This window comes from Sinohyriopsis cumingii, chromosome 16, assembly GCF_028554795.1.
Source record: "Sinohyriopsis cumingii isolate HCF-2022 chromosome 16, ASM2855479v2, whole genome shotgun sequence".
Classification (NCBI taxonomy): domain Eukaryota; kingdom Metazoa; phylum Mollusca; class Bivalvia; order Unionida; family Unionidae; genus Sinohyriopsis; species Sinohyriopsis cumingii.
Window position 1 is genome coordinate 41,508,823 of NC_142976.1, and position 16,824 is coordinate 41,525,646.

A 16,824-nucleotide genomic window follows, 5' to 3' on the forward strand; every position below is an offset into this window, starting at 1 on the left:
ACACTAAATTTATTATCTTCTAGGCAACTGAAACAGTATGTAGTAGCTTTTACATGTGTGTTAGATATCTAAAATGACCGAGAATACCATGTCTATGCAGATATATGACATGATCATCACCTGACAATTACCTTTTCATCCTTAACAACCTTATCGCTGCTCCCTGTACTCTCCTGAAACAATGACCCATAATGGAACTCAGATATTGTCTGCCTTATTTTAACCACTAAGAGCTGGCCAATTTCAAACATAAGCTGCATTTTTTTGTGACACTGCAAGGAGTTCGAAAATTCCATATGAGAGAATACTGGCCAGCTAATTTTCCAAGGTCAAATTTCAATAAATTAATAATAATCAGTCCATGTATGATGTAGAGAACCTATCAACATCACTGCCTCATATGGAATTTCCTGTAAGGAAACTCTGGCTAAGGACAAGGATAGTTTTTTGCAATGAAATGCACCATGTTTATTGTTCATTTTATGGATGAGCACTATGTTTGGAAGGGTGAAAGACTCACTCTTTTCCCATATGCCAACAGCAGTTTTAAACAATGGGGAATGTAAGAACTTCCAAGCAATGACCAATCAGATGTAAGAACTTCCAAGCAAAAGCTACTGTATTTCATGTAATTTTGTACACGAAAAAATAATTATTAATTTCAGTGTACGAAAAATTATATGTAAAATAAATAATTATCATTTTACAGTTTTGACCATGTGTGAAACATAAAGGGATCGTACCTGAACAAATTCTATGGAACACACGATACTCGACAACCTAATGGTACAAACGTACAAAGTAAATGTATTTTTTCTGTCTCATTCTGCTCTCAACTCAAGAATCTAATTACAATAAAATTAAAAGTACTCAAAGAGATTTTTGTTGTTATTAGTGAATGAGACAGCTTACCACCCTGTCAGGGTCCTTCAGCGGGGAGCATTGCTCAATTAATAGATGTTTCTTGGCCTCAATCTGTGACTTAAGGCTGTTGATTGTCTGCTCCTTATTCTCAATCTGAAGCTCTAGCGTTTGACGGGTTGCAATCTCTCGATCAAGATCATTCCTCAACCTTTGGTTTTCTTTCTGAAGGGTACTCAACTGTTAAAAAAAGCATGTAGTTATGTTAATATTTAATGCCTGTACTTTAATAAGGCGAATATTTAGAGACTCCCTCTTTGTAATGACATTGATGGGAGCCATGAAAGCCTACTGTACAAGGAAAGGAGCCTTATAACGAGGAGTGCTGAAACAAGGCTGTGTTCCGATATTGTGTTAGAATAAAAATAAGAGTTTTTAATGAGATAAGATTGAAATGCAATAAATTAAGTAGGAATGTAAATGAAATGCATGACTTGCACAATACAAGGCACAACAGTATACTGAGGGTATTTATAGTGAGGGATCAATGTATATGTATATACAATGTATATGGTATTTCATTCTGACTTAAAGCTATGAATGGTGTTCTTATAATTTTATGATCATGGACAAAACTGTAAGATGTGTATGAATCAAGGATAAAAAGACCTAAAATTCATATAATATTGATAACATAAACTAGATAACAGGATCTCTTTGCAGAAGTGTCCAATGTAAAATCTGGTTCATGGAGTTGGTCTGATAAAAGAAGAAAATATGGATCCATGTTCTTTGGGTTGATTTGATCAAGGACTGAAAATCTGGATCCATGTTCTCTGGGTTGATTTGATCAAGGACTGAAGATACAGCTCCATGTTCATATATATGAACTAATCAAAGATTGATAATTTAACTATATATTCTATGGGAATGATCTGATCAACAACAAAAACTTTGGTCCCATGTTCCATTAACTGGTATGATCAAGAACTGGAAATCCAGTTCCATGTTCCATGGGGTTGGTCTGATTAAAGAATGAAGATAGTGTTCAATGTTCAGGGTACATGTACAAAGTTACAGGACTTACAGCTGAGATGGTTTTCTGAGTTCAAAGATAGAAAGACTGAGATTTACCAGAGAAAGAAACAGACATACAGACTTATTAAAGTGAAAAAAAGAACATACAAAGTGACATAACTTAAGTTGTTGAGGTGGTTTTCTAAGTTCACAGATAGGAAGATACATAATTATGAAAGAGAGAGAGAGAGAGACAGACAGACAGAGAGAGGGGTACCTGCTGGTTGAGCTGTTGAATGTTATCTATATTGAGCTTTAGACGAGAATGGAGATCTTCGATTGTTGCCATCCTACTCTGTACCTCTTGGTCTTGCTCATTTCTGTCGAGGCAGAAAAATGTTTGATTAACCTTTCTCATTTACTATGCTGAAAACTTTAAATCATTCCATACTATGCAATGATGAATTGAAGGACCTGATAATAATATAAAGCAAAGTCTGACATTGATAAAAGAAACTAAATTAAAATCATTACCTCTTTGGCCATGTATCCCCTGCTTAGAGTGCCTCAAGAAGGAGGCTAAATTAAAATCATTACCTCTTTGGCCTTGTATCCCATGCTTAGAGTACCTCAGGAAGGAGGCTAAATAAAAATCATTACCTCTTTGGCCTTGTATCCCCTGCTTATAATACCTCAAGAAGGAGGCTAAATTGAAATCATTACCTCTTTGGCCTTGTATGCCATGCTTAGAGTGCCTTAGAAGGAGGCTAAATTAAAATCATTACCTCTTTGGCCTTGTATCCCATGCTTAGAGTGCCTCAAAAATGAGGCTAAAAGAGCAGTGCAATGCAAAGAGCATAGTGAAATATTACATGTTGCCATCATATATTTGACTCTATAAAATTTAAAATGATCAACCATTTAGCAAATTGGATCAAATTATCAAAATATCTGTTATAATATATTTATCCTTTCATTATTATTATTTGTTTCTTCTCATTCAGTTTTAAAGGCTATCTCTCAAACAACAATCAATACTGTTCAATAACTGAGTCCAATATTGTCTTTGGTAAACATGTATGTTATATACAAAAATTAGTCCAGCTTTCAATGCATGAGATGATTTGATAACCAGTGTTAATTTTGACTACTGCTGATTGTAAACCTTGTTTATTAGCTAAAGTTTCATTAAAATACCTTCAGTGGTTCAAAAATTATTTTCCAAATGAGAATTCAAGCCACAGAATTTCATTTGCTATTGCTATGACCTTGAACTTGAGGCAGGGGGTACATGACATGTCATCTAGTCATGCTACATACTGCAGCAAAGTTTCATGAAATCTCTCCAACCATTACAACTTTTGGGTTTAACAAGCAAATGGTCAGATGAACAATGCCATAACATAATATGCCTGACTTAAGATGGATGTATAAAATGGAACTGAGGCAAAGTACATTTCTTAGAGTACTAAAAACAGTCAACTCTAAGTACTCAAAACAGTCAACTCTAAGTACTCAAAAGTCAACTCTAAGTACTCAAAACAAACTCAAAGTACTCAAAACAGTCAACTATAAGGCTGAAACTAACGATTTACAACCTTAGTAGACTACTGTACTGTCTGAGTTGTCCCTGTCCTCAGTTTCTTGTTATTATTACAGTAAAACCTTTCTTGAGAGACCACTGGTTCTAAGAGACCAGAATCTTCATGCACAGATATATTGATTATATAGTGTTTTGACCTGTTACGAGAGACCATCTATTTTGAGAGACCATTCTTTTTTGGCAGAAAGGGTAGTCTTTCAAGATAGGTTCTACTGAATTATGATCATCTGCATACTACTACTTTCTTCATTGACTTCTTTGGTCACATTGAAGCAAATGTTCACTTACTCATGCTCCTCCAGCCGAGACCGAAGCTGATTCAGCAATACCTGCTGATGTGCTGAGTGATTCTGTAGGGCCTGCAATAAAACAAAACATTACAACATGATTGACACAAAAACAAAACATTACAACATGACTGACACAAAAACAAAACATTACAACATGATTGACACAAAAACAAAACATTACAACATGATTGACACAAAAGGCAAGAACAATATTATTTCTAATGCAAATATATTTGAGTAAACAAAACCAATTGTTGTCTGTGAATCCATGCTTCAATTATTCATCTATGGTTCAGAATATGTATAGAAACAGGAATAAAATAAAACTCTGAAATTGACTAAGAACACTGATAAATTTACAGTAAATCAGGCTATAATTAGACTATATGAAACACCTCAGCAATATACTGGTAAATAAAGTAAAACATGTATAACAAACTTATCCTATCTTTACTGTATGCACAATTTAATATATACCTTTGATATTGTATCATCTAGTATGCTATAAATTCATTTTAGTACATATTTCATATTAATAATGTATCATCTAGTATGCAATCCACTTCATAATTATCTGCAAATTCTTTTCATTACATATTTCATAATAATAATGTATCATTTTTTTTTATATCTTTCATATTAATAATGTATCATCCAGTTTGCAATGCATTTCATACTAATCCATAAATTCATTTTTATTATATATTTTGTAATGAAACACTTAACTTTATCAATGGGGAAAATTATATCACCATAGTTGCAATATAAATTTTGGAACTACATGTACCTTTTTGCCATTTTATATCTACTCTTGTGTATGTTATTTGAGCTTGTATTCCATATTTATGTCTATTTAATTTTTCTTCTTCTGCTTCTTCTCTCTGTCCATCATGATGAACAGATCTTAAAATGTGTCAAGACTGCAGACCCCCTAGAACTAATTTATTAAATCAATTTGGAGGTGCCATAAAAAAATCCCTTAAAATTATCTCCAAACAACAAAAAATATGCTTCAGGTATTATGTTTTATAAATTAGTTTTCCACATGAACATAGCTGCCAAAAACAGAGTAAAAAATTGTTATGACTGCTTATGCCAAAAATACTGAATTTCAAGAGCAAATACTGATATTAATTTTTTTTAATGCATATGTAACTACTTACAACATCTACAACCATTAATAAAGAAGGACAATAACTTGGCTAATTATTTAATATTATTTACTGCACCCTTGGAACTTCTGAGTATGTCATCAGATGTAGGCTGTTTGTAGGAGCCTTTTCCACACCGTGTCTTTGCAATCATTATTGATTCCAATGTACCATCTTTCACTGATGATCTGAATTCTGTGCACTTGTTTTTTATTGAACTAAAAATCCAATCACAATCAGCATTAGCGTGTGGTCAAGAAAGAAGTCCTAACATAAAGTAACTCAGATGACTGTTTGCATTCTAGCGCATGAGTAATCCTTTGTGATTTTACAATCTGGAAACAGTGTATGAAATAAATCACCTGCATCAACTGCAACTTATAGAGGAAGGTTCCTTTCTAAAAGAAATTTAGTAAACGAACTTCCGATCAAATTAAACCAAAGTTCTCTCTTGTATTTATAAACATCGTAAGTTCAGGTGGTGCTGTTGATGATGAAGCAGGAAGCTGATGTTTATCAGCTATTTTATGCTGTTTTACATCATGGGCAACTCTATGTCCAATAGTGAAATCACAATTACACAATCTGCAAAATGCAGTTTTCTTCTTTATTTGATGGTTTCACAAATTTAAACATGATGGTGTGATTGTCCTTGTAGTTCTGTTTTCTTTCCTCTGCTGGAGAAAAATCTGAATCTTCTGCTTTCCTTTTTGACATGACAAAGATGAGATACAGCGATAGTGGCACATACTTTGTGCAATCCAATATGGTGGTTAAAGACTGGCATGATAGCCATGATTTCTAATGAACCATAGAACTCAATACCCCTATTAATATATGCAGTACATTTATTCTAAGGATGGAAGTGAGCACCCATTCTAAATAGAAAATTTCAAGGTTATTTTGCATAATAAAGTGTGAAAATTCATGCAAGTAAACCCACCTTCATTGAAATCTTTTGTTGTAAAGATGCTATGATCTGAACTTTGTAGGATGTGACTGTTCTGTGATGTTTGTACAGTATCCCCCCCCCCAACAATCTTATCCATATCAATCTGTGCACAAAATTTGTTCATGGAAATAATATTCTCTTGATTTCCATTTGAAAATAGTCATCTGCCTTGAAAAATATGTAATAAAATAAAAAGCTACACTTTCTTAAGTAGATATAAGGAAATATGCACTCATGACAATGCTTCCCACTTTACTCATGAAATATTTTCCTATATCTATTTTAAAAAAATATCCTTAAAGTGTTAACCATGTTTCACTCTAAATTAATAAATGTAAATGCTAACCTTAAACCTTTCGGACTCATTACGTCTCTCATCCAGTTCTATCTTCACCTTGTTCATTTGTCTCTGGGTTTTGTTCACCTGCTCCAAAAGGGCTCTGGAAAGTAAAAAGATAACAAGATTGTATTTAGTAATGGAAGGCGTCTCTGATGGCAGATCTGCATCATGTACAAGCTTTAAAAACCTTCATGCAAGGATGCTTTCTGTCAAATTGGGTCAAATTTTGTTCAGAAGTTTTGGAGAAGTTGTTTAAAAGTTATTCTACTTGTATTTTAACAGTGGACGTATTTGATGGTAGATGGCATCATTAGTAGAAACTTGTATAAGCTCTTGATGTCAGGATGCTTTGTGCAAAGTTTGGTTGAAATTGATAAATTCATTTTTGAAGACCTCCCCAAAAAAACAGCAATCACTGACGGATGACAGATTAAGGCTAGGTGAGCAAACAATGGTGATTGAATGTTATTTCAAGTACATTTAATTTTATTTCATTTTTCAAAAGATAATATCAGTCAGGACATCTGTGTTTTTAGTAGTGGAAAAATCTTTAAGATACACATATCGGTAAATAAGAAATGAAAATCTGGAGATCAAACCAAATGTTAGTGGAGTTTGGGGGAATGAAACCAAGAGGATTTTCTTAAGTATATAATCATTTCAAACAGTTCAACTTTCAAATACCGTAAAAGGAAAAAAAAACGCTACTCAAAAAATGTATACATTGAAAAGCTTTCAAGCAAAGACCCCTCAAATTCTGGTCAGCATTTACACATGTAATACAGAAAACTTTGGTAATCATTTATAGGTGCAGTGCTAAATAAGTTTGATAATCATTTATAGGTGCAGTGCTAAATAACTTTGGTAATCATTTATAGGCTCAGTGCTAAATAAGTTTGGTAATCATTTATAGGTGCAGTGCTAAATAAGTTTGATAATCATTTATAGGCTCAGTGCTAAATAAGTTTGGTAATCATTTATAGGTGCAGTGCTAAATAAGTTTGATAATCAATTATAGGTGCAATGCTAAATGAGTTTGGTAACCATTTATAGATGCAATACTAATCCTGGAAGCCATGTACATATGCAGTACTGACTAATTCTGGGAACCATTTACAGGTGCAGTACTTGATAATTCTGCATGATCTGCATGATTTTTAATTCTTATAATTCTTATGCATCAATGATACAAGTTGCACATAACACATTGTATTTTTTAGTTAAAAAATAATCACTGGGTAAATTATCCTACCACATAAGAAAATAACTGAAATGATAACAGGTCTCATTTGCATACTTACAACTAAATTATATACAAAGTAACTCTGACTAATAAAATATACAACACTTGATGTATTCTTATGAGTAATGATACGTCTCCTTGCATCAAATGAACTCCTTTCTTATTCATACTTACTCCTTTTCAGCTGTCAGGGTCATTATCGCCTTGCTCTGCTCTCTTATCTTGTTTCCCAGCTTTTCATTAGCCAGTCTGTTAAGAGAAAAAAAGCACAAATAAATATTTTTTCTTTCATTCGATTCTCCGATGGGAGAACATGAGAGCCAATACTGATAATAAAGAAACACAACAGTTTTCTATCCTAGTGAAAATTATTATTATAAGTTAATAAACTACAGCATAATATGGTGTCAGATGAAACACATGATATGTAACTGTTTCTTTTTCTTTTAGAAAGAGTCTACATTGTCACTGCCCTGTCTGAATAGTAAATTTCTACCAAATGTTTCAAACATGGTATAATCTGAAGCTACTCCTCCAACTTTCGTTATCTCATAAAGCAGGTGTCTAATACCTTCCAGGAATTGGCAACCTAATGATTGTGATTTTGAATACATAATCTGCATTAAATTTGTTCCAAGATCAGATTAGCCAGATAAACAGACCAGATGAATGTTGACTAAACTGGGTACAATTTATTTTCTCTATTCTTGATAGAAAATCCTGTTTTTTTAAATAAAGTATTTCAGTGAAGTACCAGTCTTCAAGTAGAGCCCTGTTTTATTTAAGTACTGGAAATGGTGAATGAGTGCTCTCCCTTACTTTTGTTCTTGTACCCATGTGTTGACATTCTGTACTACCAGTTCACTCTCCCTATGCAGCCTATCTCCATTAGTTCTGGACTCCTCTAGCGCAATTCGCAGGCCCTTAATCTCCTCGTTAGCACTGCGATAATTCTGTCGTATAAGGTCAAGCTCATTGTGCAGCTTCTCAGCCTGCCATGAGAATTACATCATCTTTATACGCAGGTAAAATTGCACAGATTTTGGAATAAACAGAAACGTATGAACATGGTCTTCTTAAGCAGGTGATCTTTATAAACACAGAGGTATAGTATGAACAGTGGTAAAGTATGAATAGTAGTATAGTATAAATAGATAAATAGTATGCATGAATATTAATATAGTATGAATAGTAGTATCATGAATAGTAGTATAGCATGAATAGTATTATAGTATGAATAGCAGTATATTATGAACAGTAGTGTCACATGAGTAGTACAGTATGAACAACAGTAAAGTATGATTAAAAGTAAAGCATTAATAGAAGTTTTATATCAATAGTAGTACATTATGAATAGCAGTAAAGTATGAATAGTAGTTTAGTATGAATAGTAATATTGCATGAATAGTAGTGTGTGTGTGTGTGATTTAGATTTTTAACATAGCTTAAACAATTTTCCAGCCATACTGCTATGATGTCTGCAGTATGGCAGTTTAAAGTGATGTCTAGCACTGGGGCATCATGCCGCAGACATGAAGCATGATGTCCCACCCAGTCACATTGTCCTGACACCAGGCCGACCAGTCCTAACACTAACCTCTTAATGCTGAGTGCCTAGTGAGGCAGATATTAGTACCATTTTTAGAAGTCTCTGGTATGACTCGGCCAGGGTTCAAACCCATGATCTCTCGCATCCAGGGAAAATGCTCTAACCACTAGGTCACCAGAGTGGTGCATGAATAGTAGTATAGTATGAATGTAATATCCCAACAAATGTCTTTGATAAATAACATTTTATAGAAAAAAACAGTTGTTTATTAACACATTGGCAGCAACTGTATGTTGTGACAATAGACTGTAGTATATTTTAAAAGTGCATGTAATAGCAGAAACATGGCCACCAACTACCCCAAAATTACATATCCACCAAAGTGAAACCTCGGTGCACAAGGTAAAACACTTGAAAAGCTACATAATAAAAGCATCCCATTGCTAAATTGAAAAGTCTCTTAGTAAGTGCTTGATTAATATTAATGAATGGTACAAATTTCGTTATGCTCATGGTAAACTGACTGTACAAGATTTTCAAGTAAGTATTCATTTTTTACAAGCAAGGGGGGAGGGATGACTAATTAGATTTAGGTAGAGTTGCACAACTACACATCCCAGACAAAACACCATGCAGGTAGTCAATAGAGCAGGTTTGAATATACTATATGTAAAGAAATCAAATGTAATATATGTAAAGAAATAAAAAATCTATATGTAGACCAAACTGTCAGCATGCCATTGTCAAATTTTAACTGAACGTTGTCTTGAAACCTTTATGCTTGTGAAAATACAGTGATTTCAAGTTTTACCAAAATGCTGTTCATGGGAGCCAAAAAAGCGGACTACCTTATAGGTGTTGTTGCTTTATATCAAGATATTTTATACATCATATTACTATTATATAATGAAATGTGATCCATGAACGTACCCACCTCATAAAAGGGACGACCTTATACTATACTAAGGTGTCTTGTCATGAAGGATTATTGTATTTGTAGTTTACTTGTCTTGAAACCATTCTGCTTGTGAAAATACAGTGATTTCAAGTTATCTAATTAAATTAATTGCAGTTAACATTTGACCAAAGGGGAAATAACTCTGTCAACTCCGAGCATTATATCTTTAAATGCAACAAAGCTTTAGTTTTAAAAATAATTCCGAACATTTACCAATGTAGTATTTGTTTAAAATAAATCCTGAATGAAATAGATGAATGAATCAATGGATGAATGGGCATTTGAAATTTGAACTGGTTGCCTTAGATGTGTAACAATATCTGGTCTATTGGTTCAAAATTCTTTCAGTTAAAATTTGACAATGGCATGTTGACAGTTTGGTCCACATACAGCTTTACAACTATTGTAAACAAAAGACATTCCTAACGTCAAGCCTGCATTTTATTTAGTCAAAATGTCAAAACTGTAACATTGTGCTGAACCTCAAAAACCTTGAACACTGACCCAATAGACAGATAGAAAGATAACATGGATGGACATACAACTGGACAGACAACATTTATGGACATGCATATGGAAATTAATTGTTATGTCAAGTTTCTACCAATGCAGGCCTGATAAAAATGGATATTAATTCATGTCAGATCAAACAAAATGATATGTATGTTTGATAAAGCCATGGATGACAGACGTAAACCTTTTGTTGAAACCAGAATCAATTTAATAAAGGATAATTTCAAAATAATTCTAATTAGCTAGTATAATTAAACTCAACAACAACAAAATTTGCTGACCTTTAATTCAGTAACTGCAAACACTCACAAAATTACTAGAGGATTTAAAAACAGGTTAAATTCACAATATATGAAATAAAAACTGAATTGAGAGGATTACAGCTGAAACAGAATAAAATGCAAAAGTAAAATTATCGCAGTCTGTAAAATTAATATAAAGACTATGGGAAATCATACCTCATCTATCTTGAGCTTGTATTTTTCTTGCAAAGCACTGAGCTCAACTTTGAGTACCACAATTTCTTCCTCTTTGGCAGAGAGTTCCTGAAGGCTTTGTCGGTTCTTGTCATGTGTCTGGAGAAGATCTTGTTGAACCTCTGAGTATCTCATATCCATTCCCTTCAGCTATAATAGACACATGAAAAAGATAGATTGAATCACTTGTCTTTTTCTACAGTATATACTTATTTATTAAGTCCAACTACAAACAACACAGACCTTGATCTGCTGTTTCATAATGTGCCAGCAGATCAGGGTCTATGCTGCTTGCTCTACAGATTACTCCTAATAAACTGCATAGACTCATATCTGCCTGCCAATTATTTGAAAGTAAATCTGGGCCTATGCAGTTTGTAGGTGTACTTGACCTATGAGTCACTCAGTATGCATGGTACGACTTTTTGTCACTTTTATGGTTACTTTATACATTTTTTTACAAAAAAGACCCATAGAAAGGTCAACGTACATTTGCTCCTAATATTTCTTCTAATTTAAGAGTTCACATACCATAATATACTTGCTTATAAGTCCAATACAGCTGCAAACCCCGATCTGCTTTTTACCATGCCATAGAGGGGTCGGGGTGAGATCGGAAATTAACTTTGACCATCAGTTTGCTTCAACTTTCAATGTGACTTTAAATCTGTGGTCCAGTTTACTGACAAAATCCACGAAAACAGATTCTCCATGAAGGTAAAGTGACTCACTGTATGTGATCATGGAAGGTAATATAATGTTAACACTTAAATGCTGATGTTTCTGACACTGTTAGAGAGGTAATGAATATATCCATAACCCTACAGATTAATGCAAAGGAGTGTTATTTGTGTATTTCTGAATTCTAAATTTTGAAGTCAACTTAACGAGTTAGAATTTAGTCTGACATGATACAGTATTTCTGCTTAAACAGTGCTATCTTTCCACTAATTTATGACATTTCTATCACATATTTTTAAAACATTTAATTACTGTGGTACAAAGTGGTCTAGGTACATTCTCATCTTTTTTAACAAAGTATCTTCCATGTCTGCCTCTAGCATTCTCTTTGCCTGTGTATGCCAATTGTTTCTAATAAAACAGAAATACATTCCTATGGTCTTTAGCTCTACCTGACCTTAAGTTCTTCAATTTGACTCCAAGTACACTTCCATACAAAATCTACACACATTACACACATATTAAAATGTCACCAGCTTGATGCTTCAGACTTGACAAGATCAACAAAGGATGGCAAATGTCTAATTCATCTCCTCAGCTGTATATTTTCATGGCAAGAAAAAATAGCAATACAAAATGGTAACCAATAAAAGAGGAAGTTAACTAGAATTAGGTCAAAGGCATGCCAAATCAATTTTTCAAACTTCCAAGCTATAACACTAAGGGTATGGCCTGACACAGGGACCATGCTTGCCTGACACAGGGACTATGGCTGCATAAGTGTATTCATCTCTTCATGTCCAGCGAGTGCATATGTAACAGAGTGGAGAGCTTAACATTTTCTAACTTATGATCAGTGGCATGACCCACAACCTGTGCTGGATGCACTTGCTGACTTGTCTCATAAACATTAATTGCATACATAGTTAGAACATCTGGATCTTCACAGTTTCCATGTTATGACCCAGGGGCAGCAATCACTCACCCCTGGGATAAAACCCTAAGGCATAATCAATAAACCCAACACACACCAACTTTCACATTTCCACCTGACCATACTTCAAAACTGCGCAAGTTTTTCAAAAAACATCACCACACAAAAGGTTCATATAAAAATACAGACACCAATGACAGGCTATCTGCAATCATACACTACATTACAGACAGGCCACTTTGGTGGCCTAGTGGTTAGTGTCTGCCTTGGATGCGGGAGGTTGTGGGTTCAAACCCCAGCTGAGTCATACCAAAGACTTACAAAAATGGTACTAATAGCTGCGTCGATAGGCACTCAGCATTAGGAGGTTAGTGTTATGACTTGTCCACCTGGTGTCAGGATAATGTGACTGGGTGGGACATCATGCTACATGTCTGTGGGATGATCCCCCAGTGTTAGACATCACTATAAACTGCCACACTGCAGATATCATAGTGATATGACTGAAAAACTGAATTAAGCTAAGTTAAAAATCCAAATTACACACACATACACACACACACATTACAGACACATGGACAGAACTACTGAGGGGCAGGAAGACATAATTCCTGCAATTTTTTTCTCCAAAACATGCGGGATAATAACTGACTTCTCAGCCTCTTATAATATTCAGATGAACACTGTTCATTTAAACAGTATTTATGACCTACCTCATCTTCTGATGCCTTGTTTAAAGCATGCACCTTCTGCACTTCATTCTTCAGCGCCTGCACCCTTTCTTCATATTTGGACAGCTGTTCAATAGAAAACACAAAATCTGTATTTTGTCAAATTAATGTCATAAGAATTATTTTTCCCAACATGAATACCGGCCCGAACCACTTGGAAATTCTTTAAAAACAGATGAACATTTTTTACTGTAAATTAAAAACTATTTAATATGGTTGGTTAGTGTTAAAAGAAAAATAAATATCAAAAAATTTCATACAATTCCATTGTTATGAAAATCCATACCAGTAGGCAAAATAAATATTAAAATTTGTACCTCTTCAGACATAGCCTGGTTCTGTTGTTGGAATCGTGACATCTCAGTGCGGAGCATAGCTACCTGCTGAGACTTCTCCCCAAGCTGCTCCATTGATTCTTTGTGGTTACCCTGCACTGTTGTCAGCTGCACACGCAGGTCATGTAGTTTCTGCTCATGCTCCAGTAGCTGATGAAAAACAACATAAAATAAACAGACAACAAAAACTCACTTTTTCCTTGAACTTGCTTTTATTTAGCCAAGAAAAAAGACTTTAATATTGATGCTAATTATAAGGTGGGATGGATATAGCTGTGCCAAACATCTGCCAAAGTGGACTCAATAAATAAAGAAACAAATGAATGAAAAAAGCCCATGTGGGCCTGATATTGTTCTTCTAAATTTACTAAGCAAGCTTATATATTATTTTCAGAGAACATTTCTAAGTAATCTCACAACTTTTACACCGTTTCAATTTTTTCCTATTTTATCATGGTCTGATACAATTTCTTTCCAAAGGTAAAAGCATAATTAATAGATCTCACCCTAATTAACAAATTCGATAAAATCTGGTGAGAAATAAAAAAGCTCAGCCAATCAGAAGCAGGATATCTCTAAAATGATGATAATAATACAAGCTTATTTACTGGTACCTGGTTTTGAGATACAGTAATACCTCGAACATTCACGAGGTTAGGTTCCAGAACCAGTCACGGATCAGGAGGAATCGCGAATGTTTGGTACGAGTCACTAAAAATGCTAATAAATGCTTATTTCTAGGGTTTAAACCCTAAATATGACCCAAATCATGCTCCCAAAGCACTTTAATTTCATTTAAAAGTTAGCTTAATACATTACCCTTAAAAAGAGAAATAAATGGTTGACGTAAAAATAGAGTACAGTATCGCCTAATGGGTATTTGCCACACTAGCGCATTTACAGTACGGTACATGTATACTGATATTACCCCTATACTAATTCATTGGCTGCCATTTTCTTTTGCACTCACAGTAAGGTAAAACCAAGTAACGAATGGGACTGTAAACTTAATGACTGACGTTTTCTTTGTCATTGTCAGGAAGGTAAACTAGGTAAACTTCATATGTCACAGAAGTCATATAACGAAGGTACAATTCAATAAAATAAAGAAAACATGTACGTAGAGGGTACCAATGAAAATTTCACGAATCTGTGAATTCGCGAATCCAGAAATGCTTGAGGTATTACTGTAATCTGATTGAAATACAGTCTCCAGAGTGCTGAAAAGCTCAGCCAATCAGATACAAGAATAACTTATAAATGAGCTTAGATCTTGTCCATAATCAAACTCACTCATCTTTTTCAAAAAGACTGTTAAAAATATAAGAAACAGTTACTATGACTGTTTATATTTTCATCCAATCAGATGCAAGATCACCCCTTTATTTTGCACGTATCTCGTTCATAATTATACTCATATGAGATCTTGATGATATAAGCCTGCTGACCAAGTTTCATCAATATCCTATCAATAATATAGTCCCTGAGTTATAACAAACGCAGCCAATCAGGTAAATGATGACCTCATTAGTGGATCTCACTTATTATACAAGTTTTCCCATACAATCTTACAGTGTCAGGTCAAAAATGTGTAGCCACCTCAGGAAGAAAACTCTATGTCATCAGTGAAACATGATTTCGGACAGTCATCACATGGCTTAGACTTATTCTGCAAGCTTGATTATATATGTGCACTAATGAAGACCCTGAATACAGTCAGATATTGTAAATGTATAATACATGCTATTTTTAGATCTTTTTAATGATGCAAACAAAGCATGACACATCACAGCAGGTAACTGAAAAATGGTCAGAAACAGAGGACAATTCAGTTAACCAAGGAAGACTTTAGTGACAGGGAAAATGTCTCAAATAACTAGAATATCATATTCTACTATTCATATACTTTTGAAAAAGTTTCATAAAAGGTGATTCAAAAGAAATGAGAAATAAGCAAGAGACAAAAAATGAGGAAAAGACAATGTTTTCTTGTTTTGTTCTTCACATTTTTTGACAACTGTACTAAGTCCTTGCATGATGTGACCATAGCTTTTAATGAATATGTCAGTGTTCATGTTTCTAAAATCACTGTCAGCAGAAAATTAAAGAGTTTAGAATTTGGGAGATGCACTGTATGGGATCAAATCTCACCACAATCATACTTTGTATATTTTATGGTTTAAAGAGAGACTTAAGTGGACAGTTCAAAACTAGTCATCAAGAGTAATTTTTAACGATTGTTGCTGGCAAGCTTTCTCACTTACCCACATTAGCCGAATCCGAGACTCGAACCCATGCAGACAGAGGTGATATGGCAGTGATCTGTAATGGAGTGCGCTTTGGACCATTGGGCCACTCAGGGCCCCATTTTTAATAATGAAACAAAAGTTGTTGAGGGCAGGCTGCAAGTTTATTTTGAGAGAAAACCTGAGGAAAAGTGGCAATCATGGTATTTAGGTCTTTACACACTTGCCATTCAAGAATGTTTCAGTAATGTTTTCTGGGGTGCATTAAGTGTATTGGTGTTGAAAATCTTAACCTAAAGTAGAGAAAAATTGACAAATGTATTAGCATATTTAATTAAAAATTTTGGACAGTTATTGCCAAAAGAGAATGGCCCTACCAGGAGGATAATTACTTGGTCCATGTCTGTAGGATGACAAAACAGTGGAAAAATGATAAAATGCTGAATCCAGACCATGGACCAAAATATCACTGAGAATACATGGCTAACAATTAAATCAAAGCTTGAAGAAAATGATAAATTAAATCAAATCTAGGTTGATCACATTAGTATTGTTTCTGATGCTGGTTACTCTCTCGATCAATCTTCAACCAGAAGAATTTAAAACTTTACACTGATAATTTGTTATTTATATGATAAGAGATGTAAGTGACAGACCCAAAATAATGAGGAAAAGATTATGTATTTTCTTGTGTTGTTAATTACAATTTCTGATAATTGTTGAAATTCTTGCATGACATGATCATAGCTTTAAATCAGTCTCTCACGCTTCTGAAAGCATTGTCAAGAGAAAATTAAAGAGCTTAGAATTAGGGAGATGCACTGTAAGGAATCAAACTATGATTTCTCAGCAGTATTTTGCTTCGTGCATTTTACAGTTTAAATAGCGACATAACTGGACAGTTCAAAACGAGTATTCAAGAGTAATTTTTAATGATGTAACTA

General features: G+C 34.1%; 1 protein-coding gene across 16 annotated transcripts in view; it reads right to left on the reverse strand.

The window, feature by feature from the left end:
- The window catches only part of LOC149780294 (uncharacterized), a 222,413-nt gene that overhangs the window by 15,227 nt on the left and 190,362 nt on the right, over positions 1 to 16,824 (reverse strand). For all 16 annotated transcript variants that reach the window (XM_089937115.1, XM_089937101.1, XM_089937108.1 and 13 more), the window contains 9 exons: positions 13,617 to 13,784; positions 13,282 to 13,365; positions 10,936 to 11,103; positions 8,277 to 8,449; positions 7,632 to 7,706; positions 6,221 to 6,314; positions 3,770 to 3,840; positions 2,156 to 2,258; positions 913 to 1,101 (listed from right to left, as the gene is read on the reverse strand). In XM_089937115.1, the coding sequence (XP_089793241.1) occupies positions 913 to 1,101; positions 2,156 to 2,258; positions 3,770 to 3,840; positions 6,221 to 6,314; positions 7,632 to 7,706; positions 8,277 to 8,449; positions 10,936 to 11,103; positions 13,282 to 13,365; positions 13,617 to 13,784 (1,125 nt within the window). The remainder of the gene's footprint in view (positions 1 to 912; positions 1,102 to 2,155; positions 2,259 to 3,769; positions 3,841 to 6,220; positions 6,315 to 7,631; positions 7,707 to 8,276; positions 8,450 to 10,935; positions 11,104 to 13,281; positions 13,366 to 13,616; positions 13,785 to 16,824) is intronic.